Here is a 20041-nt window from a genome sequence, read left to right as displayed (position 1 = left end):
GAGCCCTGATTCTTGGTGGGAACAGGCAAATGGCCATTCTATTATTGTCTGGGCTGGTGGGGAGGGGGGGAACTGAACTGGAGGAGGGAAGGTGACCGGAGCGCCTCCAGATATCGACTCCTACCCATTAGCTTACCTAGTATTGAGTAGTAGGTAGTAATGATAGGTATGTAGGCAGGCAGGCAGGCAGGCCAGGCCAGGTACATCCCATCACCCAGGTAAGTACCTGTAATTCTTTGCTGGTGATGAGCATGGACAGATGGACAGGGCAGAAAAAGACGACGAAAAGGGACAATGACGAGTGCCTACATATCTGATATATTATCGTCGGATGGACATCGCAATTATCTAGTCGCCCCCTGTTTTTGTCTCTTTTTGCTTTTTATGTATAAGAAACGCTACAAAACGTGGGTGCGATCCAGTCATGTGTGAGTTGACATCCAACACCAGCCGGTCCAGAGAAAAGAGAGGTTTGCACTATCGGGAAAAATCAGATGGGGCAGGGGGGAGAGAGAGAGAGAGAGAGAGAGAGAGAGAGATGATGTTAGAAACCAAGGGACATTTGATCCGAAGGTCAGTGTTCTACATCACCACCTTTACTACAATATCCTGGGATCACTGGAGAATATTGCTCAAGCAAGCAAGACCAACACCGAAGGAGGTATACAGGAGGTACCTATCTCCTGCAAGATAGCAGCAGCTCAATGCTTCTGCTGCACTTCCTTAGATGGACATACCTCGCACTAGGGAGAGGGGGCACTGAGGAAGGTTCAGGTTCAGCTGCCGGGTGTTGATTGAAAGCGCATACAACGGGTCTTTTAGTGGCACGGCAGACTGGAACAGGTTGTGTACAGCACGCTGCAAGTCTGCTGTGACCCTGATACAGGGAGACCGGGGTCGAGCTGCAGTGCTGAAATGGGGGGGAGGAAGCGTGGGAGTGGATCACTTCATCAGAACGGACTCTTGAGGCACAAATATTTTTTTCTTTCGCTTTTAATGAACGAGACAACAGACTGGATAACCTCGTGCCAGTCGCGCAGGAGTGCTAGGGGAGCAGCAATCTTTATCCAATTACGCACACTGTTTTTTTCTCCTTCTATTCTTTCAATAATTATCCATGTCTAGTAAAACAATTGAAACCAGAAAAACAAAAGGTGTATTCTCGATCTCCGACTTTTCTTTTCTCTCTGCTGCAGGTCGGCATGTTAATGTCTGTCATGCAAGTGACATGAGTTTTGTAATTTGATGCAGCATATCATTATGATTTTGTCCAAGGCGAAATAAAGTGTTCCCACAAAGTGACGGGCACGTAGCTGCACGTATTCCGTGCCGCCCTGTATAGCCCCATATGCTCGCTGGCTGGCGAGATTGTGCTCGCTCCTCAAAAGTCTCCATCCCGTTCGTATTACATTACAACCCAACGCGCCTACCGTCAGGGGGAGCGAGCACGTAGCAGTAAGTGCAGCACTATGTAATAAAAAGGAACCATTGAATTGCATCGTGTACATCATGGACAAAAGCTTCTTATAGTCCTGAAGAAATTTGTGTCAAGAAGAAGCAAAATAGACAACCGTCGCGTGTCCTGATTGCAATCCAGTGACTTGCGACGTAATCCTTACTGCGCTGGGGGTACTTTGGTTCGGGCATTTTTGTTTCCAAAACGCACACACAAAGACTGGGCCTCATACCCCAAGTTCCGTGCCTTCCACTCATTGCCTTTCTGCCCTACGTCGAGAATCTAAGCCATATCCAGCTCGTTTCCTGTTGTTCCTCTCCCCCCTTCCTTCACCGTTCCATCCGACAATCCGATCAAAGCACGAAAAAGAGGGAGAAGGGAGAAAGCACGGTACGTACACAACAGCCCACAAGGTAGGTAGCGAGGCCAAGCCAAACTGTGGGTGGGGGGATGGTCAGCATTGGCACCGATTTGAATGAACACCGGCGGGTGCTGGGCGACACTACTGAAAGCTTCCCTGCGGGTGGGCCGCAGTACCCATGCGTCGCGTTTTTGCGCTACCGAGCCTCGTCTGCTTCTGGCCGGCTTCTAGAAAAACTCGTGGAAGCTCAGGAAGACGCGAAGAAGGGGTGGGCTGTGGACCAGCCGGGGCGTTCCCAAGAAAAGTTCGAGATGCCTGCCTACCTCGGACCTGAGCACTAACTAGGAGGCCGCTAATCTGCCCTGGGGCTAGAACGATGGAAGCCAGTGAAGCCTGAGCACACGCTGCACGGCTGCTGCTTCTCCCCACCCACCCACACCACCTCATGCTTGACACCAGTGAAAAAGCGGACACTCCAATCAGTCCAACAGATCCCAAATCCCGCCGCCCTCCCATCATCGCCCATGTCGATCGCAAGAGGGGGATGGCGTCACAGACTGGGTCAACCAAGAAGCTCCCCATACCCCCGTCGTCGGGTACCTGTCTGAGGTCCTCTGTCCGGCGGCGTCGAATTACATACTTTTGTGCTACCGCATGTAAGTAATGACCAAGAATTCCAGAATGGGCCCGCCCACACCATTACAAGCTCTCACACTGGACAATGCTTTTCTGCTTCTCTTGCCTGCTGAGGCTGATTCTCTGCTTCTAGCTGCTGCCCAACGGCGTTGGCACTATTTACTACCAATCTTTGCGTAATGTAGCCTCTACTTAACCTCCTAGCCTCTAGGCCTCGTGTCCTTTGGATCGTCAACAAGCGTAACGCCGGTTCACAGTCTACGCGCCTATCTGCCGGAGCCATTCCGCCCCAGCCAGACAAGAGCAATAGCTAAGCATGCAAAAGGCAAACCCATGAAAATAAAAGAAACAACATTCCATGTTTTGAAAAGCCAGCCGTGAGACACGTGGAAGCAAAACTCGGGACGGAGCGTGGTCGCGGGACTTGAGAGCCCCCGACGTGCCGCCCGTTGGTATAATGTATCTACATCCATGAATGCTTGCACAAAAGACGGGACTGCATTCTCAAGTCTACCAATCCCCATCACCAAGGAAACGAGCATCGATTTGGTACGCTTATATCATGTGTTGCTGACTTCTCAAATTCGAGTCCCACGCGATCAAAACCAGCAATACCTCAAAACCGTTATCCTATTTGTTGGTTTGCTTAATCGTGCTATCACGGCGCTAGCATTGCTATCTCAGCTTGGTCTCTGCTAGTCGTTGGGGACTGACGACTAAAACAATCTGCTTCCTTCAACGTTACTGATCCCATCCCAACTCGCTCTTACCTAGGCCCGTTCGTCAATCTCGGAGTGCCCGTCGCTACCAAGATGTGCCCAGGTTGACCAGGTTCCAATTGCTGCATATCGAGGACAGGCAGCACTAGTTAGAGGGCACAGCCTCGGCTTCTCCAGCCACTCAGTGCTCTTCTTGACGCCAGAATTGGGCCTTTTCTCAGTATCGTCGGGATCCAAGGACCAGAAAAACAGCACAGTCAGCAACCAGGCTGAGGGATGGTCCTCACAGGATCAAAGTAATGAATCTCACAAATGAAGCTCCGTCTTCAGCTGTGTGGATGCTATGCAGGCATTGATTGTTTAGCACTAATGGCCCTGTTGGAAGGAACAAATCATGGATTGGAATGAAGCGGCCCATTCGCGGCAGCCTTCAGCGAGGGAGAGCACGTGCGATCTTTGGTCGTGCATTTCAGTCCTTTCAGCAACGATATCTTCCTGACCACCTGTCATGTCAGCTGTGCATCTGTGTTTCACCTCCAATTTCCAGGACAAGGATGCCACAGCATTCCACCGTCGAATCATGCTTGGCGATTGGGAATTTGGTAGGTCCTGGCAATGTCGATCATCCCAAGATGTCACATACTTGTGGCAAGCTTCGCCTTTGGCCTTACGCTTCAACGTATGCAGCAACATTTTCCCTCGCCGTTCAGATATAGCCAGAAGCCAAATACATCCAACCTGGATGTCCATATGAAGCTTGTCGGTTATTTCTCTAGATAGCCTGCCATGCCACGGCAGCACTGCGAGAACGCTCATGATGCTTGAAACGTGGTTTCTTACCCCTCCAGCTCTGACCTTCCGCATTCAGCAATGTACTCGCGCCGAGCCTAGAAGCCTCATCATCATTCATCGCCGTTGAATGCTAAGGTTTATTGTGTGCAGGACTATAAACGGTTGCAAACTATAGTTCATTTTTTTTTCTTTCCCGACATACGTACGGGACACTCTTAGAGCGATCTCTGCTTTTGGACATGGCAAATCAGACCTCCGTCAAACAGCCCGTGTACGGTGCAGCTAGCACAGCTTGCCGCAGGATTCAGTACGCTTATGCGCTGCAAGCCCTTTCTCCGCCCCACTGGTCGGCTAGAAAACTGATGCGATTTAGCCTGCTTGCTGGGCTGGTGCTATAGTCTTTTGACCTTCTAAATTCGGACAATAAACTCCATGGGACTGGTCGAGCCAATATAGAACGTCGAGTCCAGTGATGATCAACAAAAGATGCCCGGAAAGAAAGGATCTGCTCGAATACCTATCACGCCACACGATATGGACTGGTGCTAATAAAGAACGAGGGCATTGATCCGCGTACGTTTGGTAAGGCTGTACCGTTCACGAGCCAAAGTGTACGCGCGAGGTCGGGCCACCCAGCCTGCTGCAAGAACCATGTACATTTTTTTCGGGGGTATTCCTCTCGCGATCAGCACCTTCGAATTTGGAAGATTCAGCCAGCCATACCAGCCAGCCAGCCAACACCCAAGCTCGCCAAGCAATCGAGCAATCAAGCAAGCACCTTTGATATTCCTGACCCGTCTGTCCCTCGCCTCGCGGCATGTGCGGTTTGTCATGCTGCCAGCTGCATGCGCGGGCGCATTGAGTTACGTTATTTCAGCCTCCTAAACACCGTCACATCGCCATTTGCAGAACTTCTTCGCCCCTGATCGTCGCTGCTCTTTTGTTGGAGCTGGCCACGTAACTGCACGAGGACTACGGAATAGATAACCCCTGCGACCCTGCAGCCGCTCATCAAACGCCGAAGATACTGTGTAAGCAAGATGGTGCAAAATGCGTTCCCAGGATGTATGTGATGACCAATATTCATCACCAATTGTAGATGACAATTCACACACACGGCAGTCGCCCCGGCTCACAGACCCCCTGGGACTGGGCGGTATCTATCTGGTCCACCTGATACTGTGTAGAATGAACCACCTCGCCTTCTTCGGCCGTTCGATTCTTCTGTACGGGATCACCCCAGATTCTCCATCAGGTCTGCCTCTACTAGGTACGCCACACAAACCCTTCAGCAAAAGTCGTCTGTACCGACCTACCCGTCCTCGCCTAATTGAGATGGGCGGCCGAGATCCTTATCTATGAATATCTTGGCCTTTTCCATTAATGCGGATCACCCCTGGACCCTAGCTGTTGCGGAGGTTTTGCGCTTGCAGTGGCATAGTATAGGGCCAGAGGATATCGCGGCTGGAACTTGAACTTGCGATTGAAACGTTGGACCACTGCTAATATTTGAATCGAGTTTAACAAGCCCTGAAGCGCAAACCTAATTCACCACTCTTTAAAAGCAAAAACTACTCAATTTCGATAACAATTCTCCCGTGGATCGCAGAAATTCCGGGTTGAGAACGACAAGGCTATTATTCGCCATCAGTCATGTTCAGGGCGCAACCCCTCCAAATCGGCGAACCCTGTCCGAGGAAGCTTGTCTCGAATTAAATCTATTGACTGAACTGTCGCCGGAACGGAATGGCAAGGTTCTGATCTGTTCTTGCGACGGTTTCTGCAAAACATCAATGCGCGCGATGCTTCTTCCTCTGCAACACTGCGGTCATGATTCCCCCAAAGCGGTTTCTCTTCCCGGTCATCAAATAATCAGTAGACCCTGTGCCCACTGACTCCATCGGGAGACGACCGTGCTCGGAGCAGTCCCCGGATCTTCTAACCTTGATCTGACAGCCGTCATCCACAGACGCCACCCATATTATCGCAGGGTCTCAGATAAGCTCCATGGCAAGCTTCATGCTTGAACGTGCCACTCGTTGTTTTCTTCGGACGACATGTGTCCGACGACAATTGCGGCCGTCCATTCTGGGAATGCCATTACCAGTTGTAGTTCTCGACGGCCAGAAGCCATGTGCTTGGACCACCGATTCAACAGGCATCTTATATCAATAAATAGGAATCCTTACTAGGCTAGTATGCCTGAAACCTCCAGTGACTGAGTCTCAACGCCAGGGACCTTTATAAATTCCTCTTGGGGATGCATGTTCAAATAGCAAGAGCAATGCGCATTTTAGATCACTTGTGGACATATCGAGGCGAAATCATGGGCCAACGGCGAAGCAACGAATAGATCAGTATCACAGGCTGCTTGGGAGCTCGATTTCTCCAGATAACCATGCACACGTACTCGACTTTTCTCGAGCCCTAGACCCGCATGGAGGCGTGCCGGGTATTCGTCACCGAGCCTCGTCATTAATAAAGAAATTGTCCTATCAATCACGAGATATCTGCAGCTGGAGCAAGTACAAGCATACACATGGAGATACCTACCATATACACGTTAGCAACCTGGCTGATAGGAAAGACTGCCTGTTGCATAGGCTGCAGAATGGCAAACTGTTCAGGAAGAAGCTCTGAAACATGGCAAACTAGAACACACACCAGCTTAGTAATTCTGCCGAAACAAAGTCGAAATGCAATAATAATAGTCTCACAGACAGTTTCGCCTCATGGACTGACCCCGCAACGCAACGCAAAGCAACGCAACCACAATGGCAGCGTGACAGTATAGCCCGGCATTTGCGGAACAGCCTCAATGTCGCCTCACCCATTGCCTTTCCCCCCCTTTCTGCACTACACAGGTATGAATGTAGACATGCTGTAGATCAGGTAGGGGCTCGGCGCCCACCTCTACATTTTTCTCTTCCCACCCCTGACTAGGTATGTAGGTATTGCTTCAACAAGATGTGGCTAAAAAAGAAAGAAAGAAAAAAAATCCATCGGCATTGGTGTGGAGCCCCCAAATAGCCCTCTGCTGGTCACGCCAAGCCGGGAATTGGCCGAGACGCACATCTCCTCAAACAGAAGGGGAATGTGTGTTTGCCGGAACAGGCAGTTGTGAACAAAACAAAAGCGTCCGGCGTCGCTCGTGCGCCCGTCCGTTCCCCCCGTCTTATGGTGAATTATGTGTTTCCTGATTCGGGAAGCTGGACGAACCATTCCGGGGTGCTCATTGGCTTTAGACGGCAAATTCCTATATCCGGGGAGGGATGGAAGTCGTTTTGTTTGATTGGAGCGACAGAAACAAGTTCAAAACTCGTGAACGCTAAACTGCTAGCCCAAGAGCCCCAAAGAAAAACACGAGCTAGTATATCCCGTAGATCTGGGATGCTCGTCTAGACGAGACAACCTATGATTTGTCTCTTGATGTGTGGGTGTGGGTGATGATATCAAGAAGTGTGATATGCGACGAAAGCTTGCTCAACTACGTTGCTGCCACGAGAAACTCTTTCTATTTTCCGAATCCCGCTGGCCGAGAGCACGTGGTCATGAGATGAAAATGGCATTGCAGCAGCAGTAACCTCGCGTTCAACTTGGTTGTTTCTTGCGGCACACGTCCAAAGATACTGCCGAAAGTACCAACCCCCCCGTCATCTCCATCGGAAGGTTGGTTCGCAATGGCCAACGGGTATGTCAGTGGGCAAGCCGCCGTGGCCAACCTTCTCCCATCGGACGATCATGAAAATGGCGTTTACTCCAAGCAACTCTCGTCGGATAACCCGAGAGACCGAAGAACGCCCAATTTCTTGGTTCATCGTCCACTAGATCTCTCCATATAGCAACCCTCAATTATAGACCCGTCTCCCATCTGATGTTGCCAATAGGCAACAGCCCGGCTCAGGATCCGGGGACACTCGCCTAAGTATCTAGTTCAGGTATCTGGGTGATTGTTTGTTTCCTCTCCTCTCCTTCCTCCTCCCCCAAGATATTCTCTCACCTTGGTAACGTACATGGACCTTGAGGGCCACCTCTGCCCGCTTTCTTCGCTTATGCCGCTTAGAAAAAGTTCCAGACTTTGTTTTCGACCTGCTCGGCTATGCAAGAAGCGGCCGAGCCAGGCGAGGCGGAAGGAATAGGCAAGTCTTCGGTCTTTCGGTAGTCGGTGAGCGGGTAACGCGCGCCCGTCCGAGGATGGGGAGGAGGGGCAAGAGATGGTGAGATCGAGCGCGGTTATTCTGTCTCTCAACTCGGCCGGTAATGCTGTTGGCGGATGGTGGCAGGCAATGGCTGGGTTGGGTAGTATCCCGATCTGAGATTGCTGGAATCGGGTTTAGATCGTGATGCGTTGGCAATGTTGCTGTTGTCATTGTCAACGTCCGAGCTGTCGTTGCGAGGTGATATTGAATGATGTTTATTGGACGCTGTGTACTTGTATTTCGACACAGGATAGCATGTTTATAAGTTTTGTGGTCTCTACCCCGCAAATATAACAATTATTGAGAGATCAGAAGAGACTTTCAAGTTTCTTGATCATTGAAGATACGCCCGAGGCGTCATTATAGTGATCAGCTTTCTCGGAAGCTCTCGAGATATGTGTCTTGGATTTGTGTTGTCAATATTGTTTCCCAATCAGTACCCGGTACCTAGTGCTTATACTCCCAAATCACTTGGATAAGTTATCTTGTCGAATGACAGACCCCAGAGCATTGTAGTCTCGCCTCGGCCTTGACCTAATTTCAACATGTATAAATGACATGGAGGCGTCGGTGATATGATCCCAACACTCAATCATGATCTCAAACCGAGTCGAGAAAGAAAACTATATCGAACTATAAAAGTACTATTCAGGTTGAATTCTGTAGAGAACAAAACCAAGTTACAGTTGAGACTTCTGCCCGTCTACATCAGGCGGGTCTGTCATTAATTCAAGGGTGTACATTCATCTGAGAGCTCTCAAAGGAAGTTGCTACAATTTGTTTCGCCGAAATGACTCGATCGTAAGATGGGTATTTGCCGAATGAAAAACAGAATGACAGAAGCTCTTTGATCTTCGATTAATGGATTTAATATCTTAAGAGGTGGGTGTTGACGGCTTGGTCTCTTCTACCGTGGAACGATAGTTGACGACGAACTCGAGCGTGCTTTGCTTTCCATGCATTTAAGGGCTAGCATTGTTTGTTCACGGTGTACTAAGGGTAAGGTACAGAGAACTTAACAATCAATTGATTTGATTGGGCTTTGAGAAAAGTTCCAAGACGTTCTGGTGACTCGTGACTTTATCTTGAGCTTCATTGACTTTCATAAGTCAATATCTGATACGACCTGGTCACTGTCAACCAGCTTCCATGCATTCTTTCATTATTGTCATTGATTTACACAAATAAAAGGCAGATATAATGATTTACTTGATCCTATACTGAAGGAAACATGCCGTAACGCTTAATTGAAGCAATGGCAAGGGGGGTTTGAAAGTGACCTTCAACCTTTTGGAAATTATACTTCTGGAGGATATACTCACTGTATACGTCGACAGAAATGATGCTCTAAAACCATTTGATGCAGCCACAGAAGATGGTCGATTAGCTCGTTTGAGATATGACTATTTCGGACAAAAAAAAAGTGAAGTTAAGCAATTCAAAGTTCTTGATGCGGCTATTCGCGATGCAGTGATTATGGTTGACCGTTGGCCATGCTATAATGCTATGCGTATGAATTATTCGTGCAAAAACACGCAATGAGTATTAACACTCCAAACTAGTGATATTTATTAAGATAAAATAGTCCGAAACTATCAGTTTCAAATCAAACTCATGATATGTAAATACATAGCCTTCATTCAAGAACCGCAAGGCTCCGAGGGCACCGCCTCACTAGAACGCCTCGCAGCTCAGCCTGCCTACGAATGAGGGGTTCCGCACATCCCCTGTCGCTTTCTGACCATTCATATCTGAGCATGGAATTCAATAGTTCCATGCAGATGCAAGATGTAATCCGAACATGCCCAATCGAAGCGTGGAAAACGTTGGCTAAGCCTAAGAGGAGAGGATGCCTGAAACTTGGATTTGATGCTGCCAAGGCAGTGACTTAGGTGATGATCTCAAGTTCAAGACGAGATTTCTCTTCTGATCGTTCTCCGTTGTTTCAAACTTCTCTAGCAATTGCTTACACAGGATCAAATTTGTCGCATGCAAGCACTTCGATCGGCAGCGGAACATGGCTGGCCACAGTCAAACCATATTGTCCCATCCTGAGCCGCCAGATTGTCTCCACCATGAAGACTATACCGTTGCGATTCTTTGTCCTATGGGAGACGAATTGAGCCCGGTTCTCGCACTGCTCGACGAAGTGCACGACAACCTCAGTACCAGCCGCGACCAGAATGCGTACAAGCTTGGGAAGATGGGCCACCATAACGTAGTTGTTGCCGGCATGCCAGAGATTGGCAATAATGCAGCTGCCATGGTGGTCACACAGCTCTTGAATGATTTCAGTCGAATACGCTTCGGGCTACTAGTTGGAATTGGTGGTGGAATCCCTGACGAGGACTACGAGGACGATGATCTGAATGACATACGACTAGGCGATGTCGTCGTCAGCCATTCTCACGGGGCTCGCGGAGGAGTCATACAATTTGATCGCGGAAAGAGCACAACGGAGGGCTTTGTGGTGACAGGATATCAGAGCAAGCCACCACATGTGCTAGCCGCGAATGTGGAAATTTTGAAGGCTACCCACAATCTCCATGGCCACAGTATTTTACGGTATCTCGATGATATGCTGGAAAAATACCCTGGAATGAAAGAGAAATACAGCACCCCAGGAACAGAGCGTGACTGTCTTTTCGAAGCATCCTATACGCATGGAAACAGCAAAACTTGCAAGAAATGCGACATCTCCCGATCGATCCAACGCGAGCCACGGACAACAGGAAGCCCTCGAGTCCATTACGGAACAATTGGATCGTCAAACACAGTGATAAAAGATGCCCACAAACGGGATGAGCTACGAGATATGGGGATACTCTGTGTGGAAATGGAAGCGGCAGGGCTCATGGAGGCATTCCCTTGCCTGGTTATTCGGGGTATCAGCGATTATGCCGATTCTCACAAGAACAAGAAGTGGCAACCATATGCCGCTGCCACGGCGGCTGCGTATTTGAAAGAACTGTTGTTACAGATACCAGTCGGCGAGGTGCAGCGCACACAGTCCGTGACCGATGCGCTCGAAGGCTTATCCATGAAGGTTGATCAGGTGGATCAAAGAACGAGGAGAGTTCAGGAGCAAGTTCAAAGTATGTAGTGGCAGAGTTCATTCATAGTATCACAATTAACGGATAAGCAGGCGCAGCCGAAATGAAAATTCTTGACTGGCTCTCGTCGAAAGATGTCAACTTCTCCAGTCTGCAGAATGAATCTCAGCAGGCCCACACTGCTGGCACTGGTCAGTGGCTGCTTGATCATAGAGATTATCAAAATTGGCGAAACCACGAGCCTGGTCTCTTATGGCTCCACGGTGTTGGTAAGTTACTTGGGTCCCTCTTCAAGAGTACCGCTGACACTGAAAAGCGGGCTGTGGAAAGACGATCCTATGGTAATCACTCTATTGTCATTCTGATGAAGTATACCTTGCTGACCATTGATAGCTCAACTATCATACGAGATCTTCAAGAGAACTTTCCACACTTGGCCTACTGGTATTTCCGATTCGATAATCAAATTCTGCAGGATGTTTCGCAAATGCTACGGTCGACCATTCGGCAACTCAGCGTATCTCCTCTACCTGATGAGATTCGATCACTTTACGATCGACATGGCCAACGCGGAAGTGAGCCATCTGTGGAGGAGCTTGTCGCAGCTCTCAACGCTGCAATCGAGTCCCTTACGCAAGATGTCTACCTCGTCTTCGATGCACTCGACGAGTGTCCCCACCAGGATAAGAAAGGCCAGAGGGACCAATTACTGAGCTGCGTCAAGAACCTCATGATGACACATTCTAATCTACATCTCCTCGTCACAAGCAGACCAGAGCCGGATATTGAGATTCACCTTCGTCCTGTTGCAAGTTGCGATTTCGATATCGAGCTACCTATTAGGAGCGACGTGGAAAGATTTGTGAAGGTCGCACTTGAGGACCCTCGTCTAGCTTCTTGGACAGAAGAAGTAAGAGACCAGATCATAGCAAAGCTCCTAGAGTACGAAGAAAGGTGAGTATATCTCCGTATATAATGGAGTTTGCTAAACTCACAATTGTAAATAGGAGATTCCGATGGGCTGATCTACAGATTAAGCGTTTTGCCCAATGCCCCACCATTGAGCAGCTCAAGGTGGCCATGGACAGTGTTCCAAAGGATCTCGAAGCAGCATATCGGCAAGCATTCGATGCAATTGATGACGAGAACACTGCTCATGTCACGAAGATAATGATGTGGCTTGCTGTGTCGTTGGAACCGCTTGCCGCCGAACAGATTGCAGCCGTCGTGGGTTTTCGGGACCCAGACTTTGTGCTTCAGATTTGCTCGACACTTCTCGTCACCATTATTGATGAAGATACAACCCGGATCATCAAATTGGCACATTTCTCGGTCAAGGAATTTCTCGTCCTCAAGCTATACGAGAATAGCACGCAGTGGTACCGGTTCACCATGGAATATGCCAATAAAAGCATTGCCCTCTTTGCCCTTCAGGGACTTCTATATCCACAACATCAGCTGAAGAATATTCTTCCATACGCCGCCCAATATTGGCCACGGCATGCAATAGAGGGAATAAAGGCCGACGACCAACTCGAGCTTGAAGAGCAAATTTGTTTGCTTTTTAGTGAGAAGTTTCGGAAACAGTTCCTTGGATGGTTGAAGATGCACGATCCGGACAACGTCAATGGCTATCTAGGTCATCGAATAGCAGAACCACTATACTACGCCTCGCTTCTTGGGTTCCAAACCGTCGTGAGCAATATATGGGTTGGTATCTCGCAATTATCGAAAAGTGAGGGAAGATATGGCAATGCCTTGAACGCGGCGGCAATAAATGGAAACGTGGCTGTCGTTCGATGGATGCTTCAGAGCTGCAGAATCTCAGCAAGATTTCTCGACCTTGTTCGAGTTGCGGGTGAAATCAATGCGAACGTGACGGATTGCGTCATTGAGATATGCAATGGGGCTGAAGATCTCATAATCACAGAAGGAGTTATCCTGGCAGCAGCAGAGAATGAGAGCAGCGGCCAGCAGGTAATGAAGGTGCTTCTAGAGAAGAGAAGCAATGAAGTACAGATTACTGAAGAAATCGTCAGAGCTGCTGCGGGCAATTGGGACAGCGGCCAGCAACTGATGGACCTATTGTTGACCCAAAGGAGAGATGAGGTGCCCATAACGGAAAATGTGGTGAAGACAGCCTTTTCAAATCAGTACAGTGGCCGGCAGGTACTGAAAGTCATCTTGGAGCATACGAACAGCGATCCTCAGATCATCGAGATTGTGATCAGAGCCGCTATAGCCAATGGGGAAAATGGGCAACAAGTGATGGAGCTGTTGTTGGAAGAGGGGCGGAATGGAAACGAATCCCGATTCACACAAGACGCAATCAGTCTGATCACGGGAAACTTCGACGCTCCCGCTGTCCAAAATCTTTTGGAAAAGAGAAAAGATACGATTCATATTACAGAAATGGCCATCATAGCTGCAGCGGGAAGTTACTACTATGGCCCTCAGGTGATGAACGCGCTTTTGGGCGCGACACGAGACGAGGTGGATATTACTGAGGGAGTCATCATGGCCGTTGTGGGAAACAGGAGGAGTGGGCAGGAGGTGTTGGAAGTACTGCTAAAGAAGACAGCGCCCAAGTCCTACATCACGAATTCTGTGATAAGCCTTGTCGCAAAATGTTTTGACGCTCACGCAGTGGAGCTGCTTCTAGAAAAGATTCCGGACGACATACAATTGACAGAAGAAGTACTCAAGGGTGCTGCAAGTAATGGGAGAGATGGCCAACAAGTACTGGAAGTGCTTCTGGGCAAAAGTGGAAACCAGATTCATCACATCACAGAACAAGTGGTTAGAACTGCTGCGAGGAATTTCCACAGTGGGCAACAAGTGATGGAGCTCATTTTGTCAAAAAGGGCAGACGGAGTACGAATAACCGACCAGGTATTCATGCTTGTCGCTTGTCATTGGAAGGAAGAAAGCTTGATGAAACTTCTCTCAGAGAGCATCGAATACGATGCCATAAAGGAAAGACTGGCAAGTGCTACAAACTTCGGGAATATGGCAGCCGTCGAGGCGCTTCGCAAGAGGCGTCGACATCTGATTAACACGCTTTACCTTGCTATATCTCGCGGAGATATAGACACGGCCGAGCGATTACTCAAGGATGGTGTCAGCCCAAAAACCAATGGTCCGGATGGATGGACACTCTTGATGCATGCATCACGCTATGGAACTACCGACATAGCCGAGCTACTTCTTACGCATGGCGCTGACTTGACGAAAAAGCACGAGGATGGGAGAACAGCGCTCAGCATAGCTTCCAGTCATGGACGCCTGAAAATCGTCGACATGCTGCTACGAAAGGGTGCCGATCATACAGCAAAGGACGAAAGGGGATATACACCCTTGATGTATGCCTCAAAAGAGGGATATGTTGACATAGCCGAGCTGCTTCTTGACCATGGAGCTGACCATACTGCGACAGATGAAAAAGGACAAAGAGCACTTGACAAGGCTGCACACTATGGAAACTTGGAAATTGCCAATTTGCTGCTTCGAAGAGGTGCTGACCCCCAAGCATCCAACCTGAATGGGAGAACAGCTCTTATGGTGGCATCAGCTAAAGGATACTCAGATATTGTCGAGCTGCTCCTTGAAAACGGTGCCGACCTGAATATCGCAGATCAACACGGAGATACAGCACTCATCTGGGCTTCCTTCAAGGGGCATATGGAAGTGGCTAATCTGCTTATCGAACGCGGTGCCAACCTGAATATTGCAAATCAATACGGATATACAGCACTTTATGCCGCTTCCTTAAATGGGCATATGGAAGTGTCTAATCTACTCATCGAACGCGGTGCCGACCTGAATATTGCAAATCAATACGGACATACAGCACTTCATACAGCTTCCTTGAATGGGCATGTGGAAGTGGCTAATCTGCTTATCGAACGCGGTGCCAACCTGAATATTGCAAATCAATACGGATATACAGCACTTTATGCCGCTTCCTTAAATGGGCATATGGAAGTGTCTAATCTACTTATCGAACGCGGTGCCGACCTATCAATTGTGAATAATGACGGAGATACAGCTCTACATTTTGCCTCATGTAAGGCAAATGCAAAGATTATCGAGCTGCTCCTGAAAAGTGGCGCAGACTCTACAATCAGGGATGGAACTGGGTCTTCAGCTTTCCATTTGGCTTGCTTGTATGGACACACTGAAGCGGTCAACACTTTTATCGAACATGGTGTCGATATTAGAATCACAGACGAGCGTGGGTGTCCACCACTTCATCTGGCCATGTGGAAAGGTCATACCAACGTAGCCGAGGTTCTCCTATCAATGGATTCATGCAACCCACATTTACGCGAAGCATGTGGCTTCACTGCCTTTGATACGGCCGCCCAGAAGGGAGACACAGACATGATTGATCTGCTCGCTGGAAAGAACCCAGAACCTCCACCCGGCTCAAATGATGTGGAAGGTGCACACAAAGTTAGCAGAGCTATCGAGAAGTTCAAGGGCTTTTGGTCAAGGTCATGAATATTCGTTTCCAGAGTTGTGCGGGTTTCCATAATATAGATACCATCGAGCTATATTCTTTCTACGGATGTGATTGCGAGCGGTCATTCGGTGGATCCATGACGAGCAGCAGGAGAGGTTGTCAAAGTTCTTTCTCCGAGCTTGGGTCTGATTTTCATCAAGATAGTATCTGTTGCCAATAAGCTAGATCAGAGAAACCATCAGGGCAGGTATTCTCATCACTAGAGAGGTATTTCGATTTCACGACACCACGCCATTCATGCTCTGAAACTTTGCCTGAGCTTTTTCATGAAAAATGCCTCCGAAGAGTCCAATGAGTTCCAGCGTCAAGATTATGTTTTGTATGGGTACCTCGGATTGTAATGATCACTATGTACCTATATATAGCATGAGCCGAGTGGCAAGAACTTGTGCGAACAAACATCATTATCCACAAGGTAATTGTTTTCGACTTCAAGGCAAGATGACTGAAAGAAGACACTTACTGTGGGAACATTCATTTTATATGGTTGTCAAGATACTTGCACGATAAAAGACTAATGTGTCTTGAACAGAGCCAGTTGTGAACCGATGAAATCATAACAATTCACAGAGAATTTTCCATACTCTTCAAAATAATGCTCACTCCCAACATGGCGAGTTCAGAAGAAGTATTCTCGATGTCTTATACAAAATTGTATTACACATGTTTCACATATTGTTGATACATTCATACCTCGGAATGGTATGAGTTTGCCTACCTTTGACATGATAGCTGCCAGTCCCTCTCCCCATCTTGCAAACCATGGCAAATTCCCAAGCCCGGATGGATTTTCAAGTTCTTCTACAAGAATCCAAAACGCCAGAATGCCCATTCTATTCTATCCATATCTGAGTGGTCAAAGGAAACCATGATTCATCAACGAATCAAGGGAATCATGGTTGGTACACGCTTTTGATATTCGGTGAAATCCTCGCCAAAGAAGCGTGCCATGTGTGCCTCTTCGGCTCTTATTCTCGTCGAGAAGAACCGCCACAGTACGGCGAGGTACGCGACAAAGCATATCGGGTTTCCAAGGACTATTTGTGTCCCTATGCCCCAATAGAAGAAGCCGAAATAAGATGGGTGTCTCATGACTCCGTAAATGCCCGAGGTCACCAGCTCGTGCCCCGTCTTCTTTCTGTCTTGAACAATGTGGTTGAAGTTTGTTCCGAGCTGCATCATGGCAGTGGCCCGAACGAACTGGCCTATAAGAACGAGTATAAGTCCAATCAGGAGCAGAATGTGGCCAGTGTACAACGGAGCCCACGAGCGATTCGGCCATATCAGCTTGGTGAACAAGCATTCAATCGTAGCCGCCGAGTGTGCAATAAAGTACATGGGCCAGTTCGCCGTCAAGAGGAACGAATCAACTTTGGCTTCTTGTGTATTATACTTTGCCGTCGTCCAGAATTCGAGAAAGTGGAATGTTGAGAGGGCGGCAAAGAAGAAGGGCACGCGCCAGAGAGGTGAGGACGAGAATAGAAGAATGGCAGCAATAGCCACTACCGAGAGGGCAAGTGCAATACCCAAACAAAATGCCCGGAGCGCGATGCCTTCCAGTGACTTTGCTTTGCCGGAGAAGTACAGCTTGTCGGGGGACGGTCGAGCGCTCAAGGGACTGGCAATTGGTAGCAAGTCGTCAGCATCCTTTTCCTCAGGAACATGTTGGATAGTTGGCAGTTGCAGTGAAATGCGCCGGTCCTTCTTCTTGTTGTTGGCCCACATGGGCCGTCTCTGCTCTTCGCTCTTTGCAACCGACGCAATGCTGCTGACCCATGCCCTGTCTTCTTCAACCTTTTCACTCGGGCCGAAAGACGTCTTCCAGGTTGGCGTCGAAGGAATTTCGTCGTTCACCAGATAGTGGAAACCGACCGGTGGCTCGTCCTTGCGCGGAGCTCTGGGAGGGGAGACAGGAGAGGCCTTTGGCGGCGGAGTAGGCGGAGTGGCGGATTCTGGTGACGCGGACATAACGATACAAAGTGTGGATGTCTGGGCAGGCGCACACTGAGGTCGAAACGACAAGTCGAGGAGAGAAGGCCGGTCGCGAAGAAGACGAGCGGGCGGCGCATCATAGCCATATCGGCAAACAAGAAAGACGGGACTCACCTGTCTGGGGGGCTCGCCATTGTGTCTGACGGAGAGGTCTTTCTATCTCGAGAGCATGCGCGCAAACTAGGACAAAGAAGAGGACTTTGCGCCTTCTTTGTTGCCCTGTGACCGTTGCTGTCGTAGCCGCGATGTTTTCTTTTGTTTGGGTTGTAGAGGCGGCAAGGGGATATTCAGATCCTGACGCGAAGCCTTGTCTGAGCTCTGGCAATCAGGGCCCGACAGCTTCTACCCTGTTGCTCGATTAGCGGCTAGCTGCGGGGTGCAGACGGAAACGGGCCTGTCACAAGTTGGTATGACGTCTCCCTCAATAAGAAGCGTGCCCCTTCACAAATAAACAGACTTGTGAGCTGCTAGCAACATGCATTAGCATTGCGGGCATTGAGAAATACAGAATCATTTGCAGGTAAAATCGTACGAATATTGTATTGAGATATATATGATGTGGTTTCATAATATCAACATGCTCATAGAAAGTCATGTTGCTGTGCAAGAGTCTTGTCAACCTGTGGGGGCGGTCTGGCGGGGAGTAGACGAGTCCACATGGATCTCAGGTCCACTAAGGTCTATCCCTACATCGCGATACTTGTCTTCTTGAACACTACGCAAATATAGTGTTATTTTCCCAAGAGGATTGCCAAGTAGTAACAATGGATCCCCTGCGTAATATCGACCTCGAGGAGAATCGGCGTTTGATGAGAGAAGGGCAATTGTACTATGCCTTTACCCCAGATCTCGTGGCGGATCGCAAAAGATGCCGGCTGGCTTGCGAAGCTTACAACCGAGCTGGCGACGTATCACGCCGAAGATTAGTTGAGCTCTTCAAATTGTGAGAGTCCTAGATACTCGGTATGTCTCCATGGCTGACAATCAAATCGTCAACAGAATCCAGGATGATAAGACTCCTTTGCCTCCCGTTGCAGCAACTCCCGAAGAGGACGAGGACCTTTTCGGTGAACAAGTGTGGTGCGATGCGCCCATCAAGATGGACTACGGCCATAACGTCAAGTTGGTCATTTCAGAGGTCTTGTACAGAAAACTGCTGACTCGCCAGATTCGGTGACAACGTTTATGTCAATAGCGGCAGTACTTGGATCGATACGTGCTTGATCAGCGTTGGGGCCCGCACCTTGATCGGTCCAAATTGCTCGTTCTACTCAGGTACGCACCCGGTAGATCCCACGATTCGAAATGGAACCAAAGGCCCCGAAACCGGCAAGCCAATTACCGTTGGCGAGGACTGCTGGTTTGGAGGTAACTGTATTGTTCTTCCAGGAGTGACCATTGGCAAAGGTGTCGTCGTAGGAGCCGGCAGTGTAGTGACAAAAGATGTCCCTCCGTACAACGTGGTGGCAGGCAATCCGGCGCGAGTCTTGAGAATTATCGAGCCATCAGCTGTGCCTCATTCGCTTCCCGGAACTGCTGCACCTAATTGAGGCGTGGAAATCATGTAGCAGGATATAATTGCACCTTCATAGACCACCTTGGATAGTGAATGACGATACGATGAGCATCAAGACATTGATCCAACCCCAGATGAAAGGTATCCAGGTTGACATTTGGAACTTGCCAGTAAAGTAGACAGCGCCAATACTAGGCAATGGTCAGTCTTTGTTTGCTCTGCCTACTAGTCGTTCCAAGACTTACAGCACGCCGACAATACTTCCTGCCACAACTGCTTCGACGGCAGCGGTAATGGCGTAAATGATGGGAACGGTCCAGAGGTATTTCCAGGTCGACCGGTGTTTCCCAACCTGTACAAAAAGTGCTACAGCAGCTGCACCCAAGTGAAAGATGGCATATAGAATGAGAGTCCATAGCAGGGTGAAGCGCCAGGAATCCCGCAGATAGTAGATGGCATCTTCACAGGTGTCCGTTGGCCAGTAGAGAGAAGGAAAGGATGGTCTGCGTGCGTCGCAGCCTTCTGCGCTGGTCGAGCTACAATTAATCAGCACTCAGCATCATTTATCATGGTCGCCAATGACTTACACTTGTTGTCCCATGGCAAAGACGCAAGCGCCGTCCTCTTTAGTTGTAGTAGGGTGAGTTGAGTGAGAGTGTGGACCTCGAGGGTAAGGTTGCTTAGGTACAATATGATAGGCGTTGTCAGGGGGCGGAAGCGGTTGACAGCAGTAGGTACGGTCTTGGCTCATTTGAGTCTTGGCCCTGCCGCATTGGCCGGGGTCGGGTCGCT

General features: G+C 49.0%; 4 protein-coding genes across 4 annotated transcripts; 2 read left to right on the top strand and 2 right to left on the bottom strand.

Moving 5' to 3' along the window:
• Nucleotides 1-10180: 10180 nt before the first annotated feature.
• On the top strand, nucleotides 10181-15719 carry PFICI_07493 (uncharacterized protein; the record flags this gene model as incomplete). The annotated part of the gene is made up of 5 exons (XM_007836074.1): nucleotides 10181-11258; nucleotides 11306-11485; nucleotides 11533-11557; nucleotides 11610-12170; nucleotides 12224-15719. 5 exons carry the CDS (start codon nucleotides 10181-10183, stop codon nucleotides 15717-15719), a joined length of 5340 nt encoding a protein of 1779 aa, XP_007834265.1.
• An 898-nt stretch (nucleotides 15720-16617) lies between these two features.
• Nucleotides 16618-17709, bottom strand: PFICI_07492 (uncharacterized protein; the record flags this gene model as incomplete). The annotated part of the gene is made up of 1 exon (XM_007836073.1): nucleotides 16618-17709. The coding sequence occupies one exon, from the start codon at nucleotides 17707-17709 to the stop codon at nucleotides 16618-16620; it is 1092 nt and encodes a 363-aa protein (XP_007834264.1).
• A 788-nt stretch (nucleotides 17710-18497) lies between these two features.
• On the top strand, nucleotides 18498-19283 carry PFICI_07491 (uncharacterized protein; the record flags this gene model as incomplete). The annotated part of the gene is made up of 3 exons (XM_007836072.1): nucleotides 18498-18676; nucleotides 18733-18855; nucleotides 18902-19283. The coding sequence occupies 3 exons, from the start codon at nucleotides 18498-18500 to the stop codon at nucleotides 19281-19283; spliced, it is 684 nt and encodes a 227-aa protein (XP_007834263.1).
• A 36-nt stretch (nucleotides 19284-19319) lies between these two features.
• On the bottom strand, nucleotides 19320-19850 carry PFICI_07490 (uncharacterized protein; the record flags this gene model as incomplete). Its single annotated transcript, XM_007836071.1, has 3 exons — nucleotides 19320-19440; nucleotides 19495-19785; nucleotides 19837-19850. The coding sequence occupies 3 exons, from the start codon at nucleotides 19848-19850 to the stop codon at nucleotides 19320-19322; spliced, it is 426 nt and encodes a 141-aa protein (XP_007834262.1).
• Between the last annotated feature and the right edge of the window lie 191 nt (nucleotides 19851-20041).

Source organism: Pestalotiopsis fici (genome assembly GCF_000516985.1).
Source record: "Pestalotiopsis fici W106-1 unplaced genomic scaffold PFICI_Scf_5, whole genome shotgun sequence".
NCBI lineage: Eukaryota > Fungi > Ascomycota > Sordariomycetes > Amphisphaeriales > Sporocadaceae > Pestalotiopsis > Pestalotiopsis fici.
The sequence above is the reverse complement of the archived record's forward strand: the minus strand, read 5'-3'. Positions and strand labels throughout refer to the sequence as shown.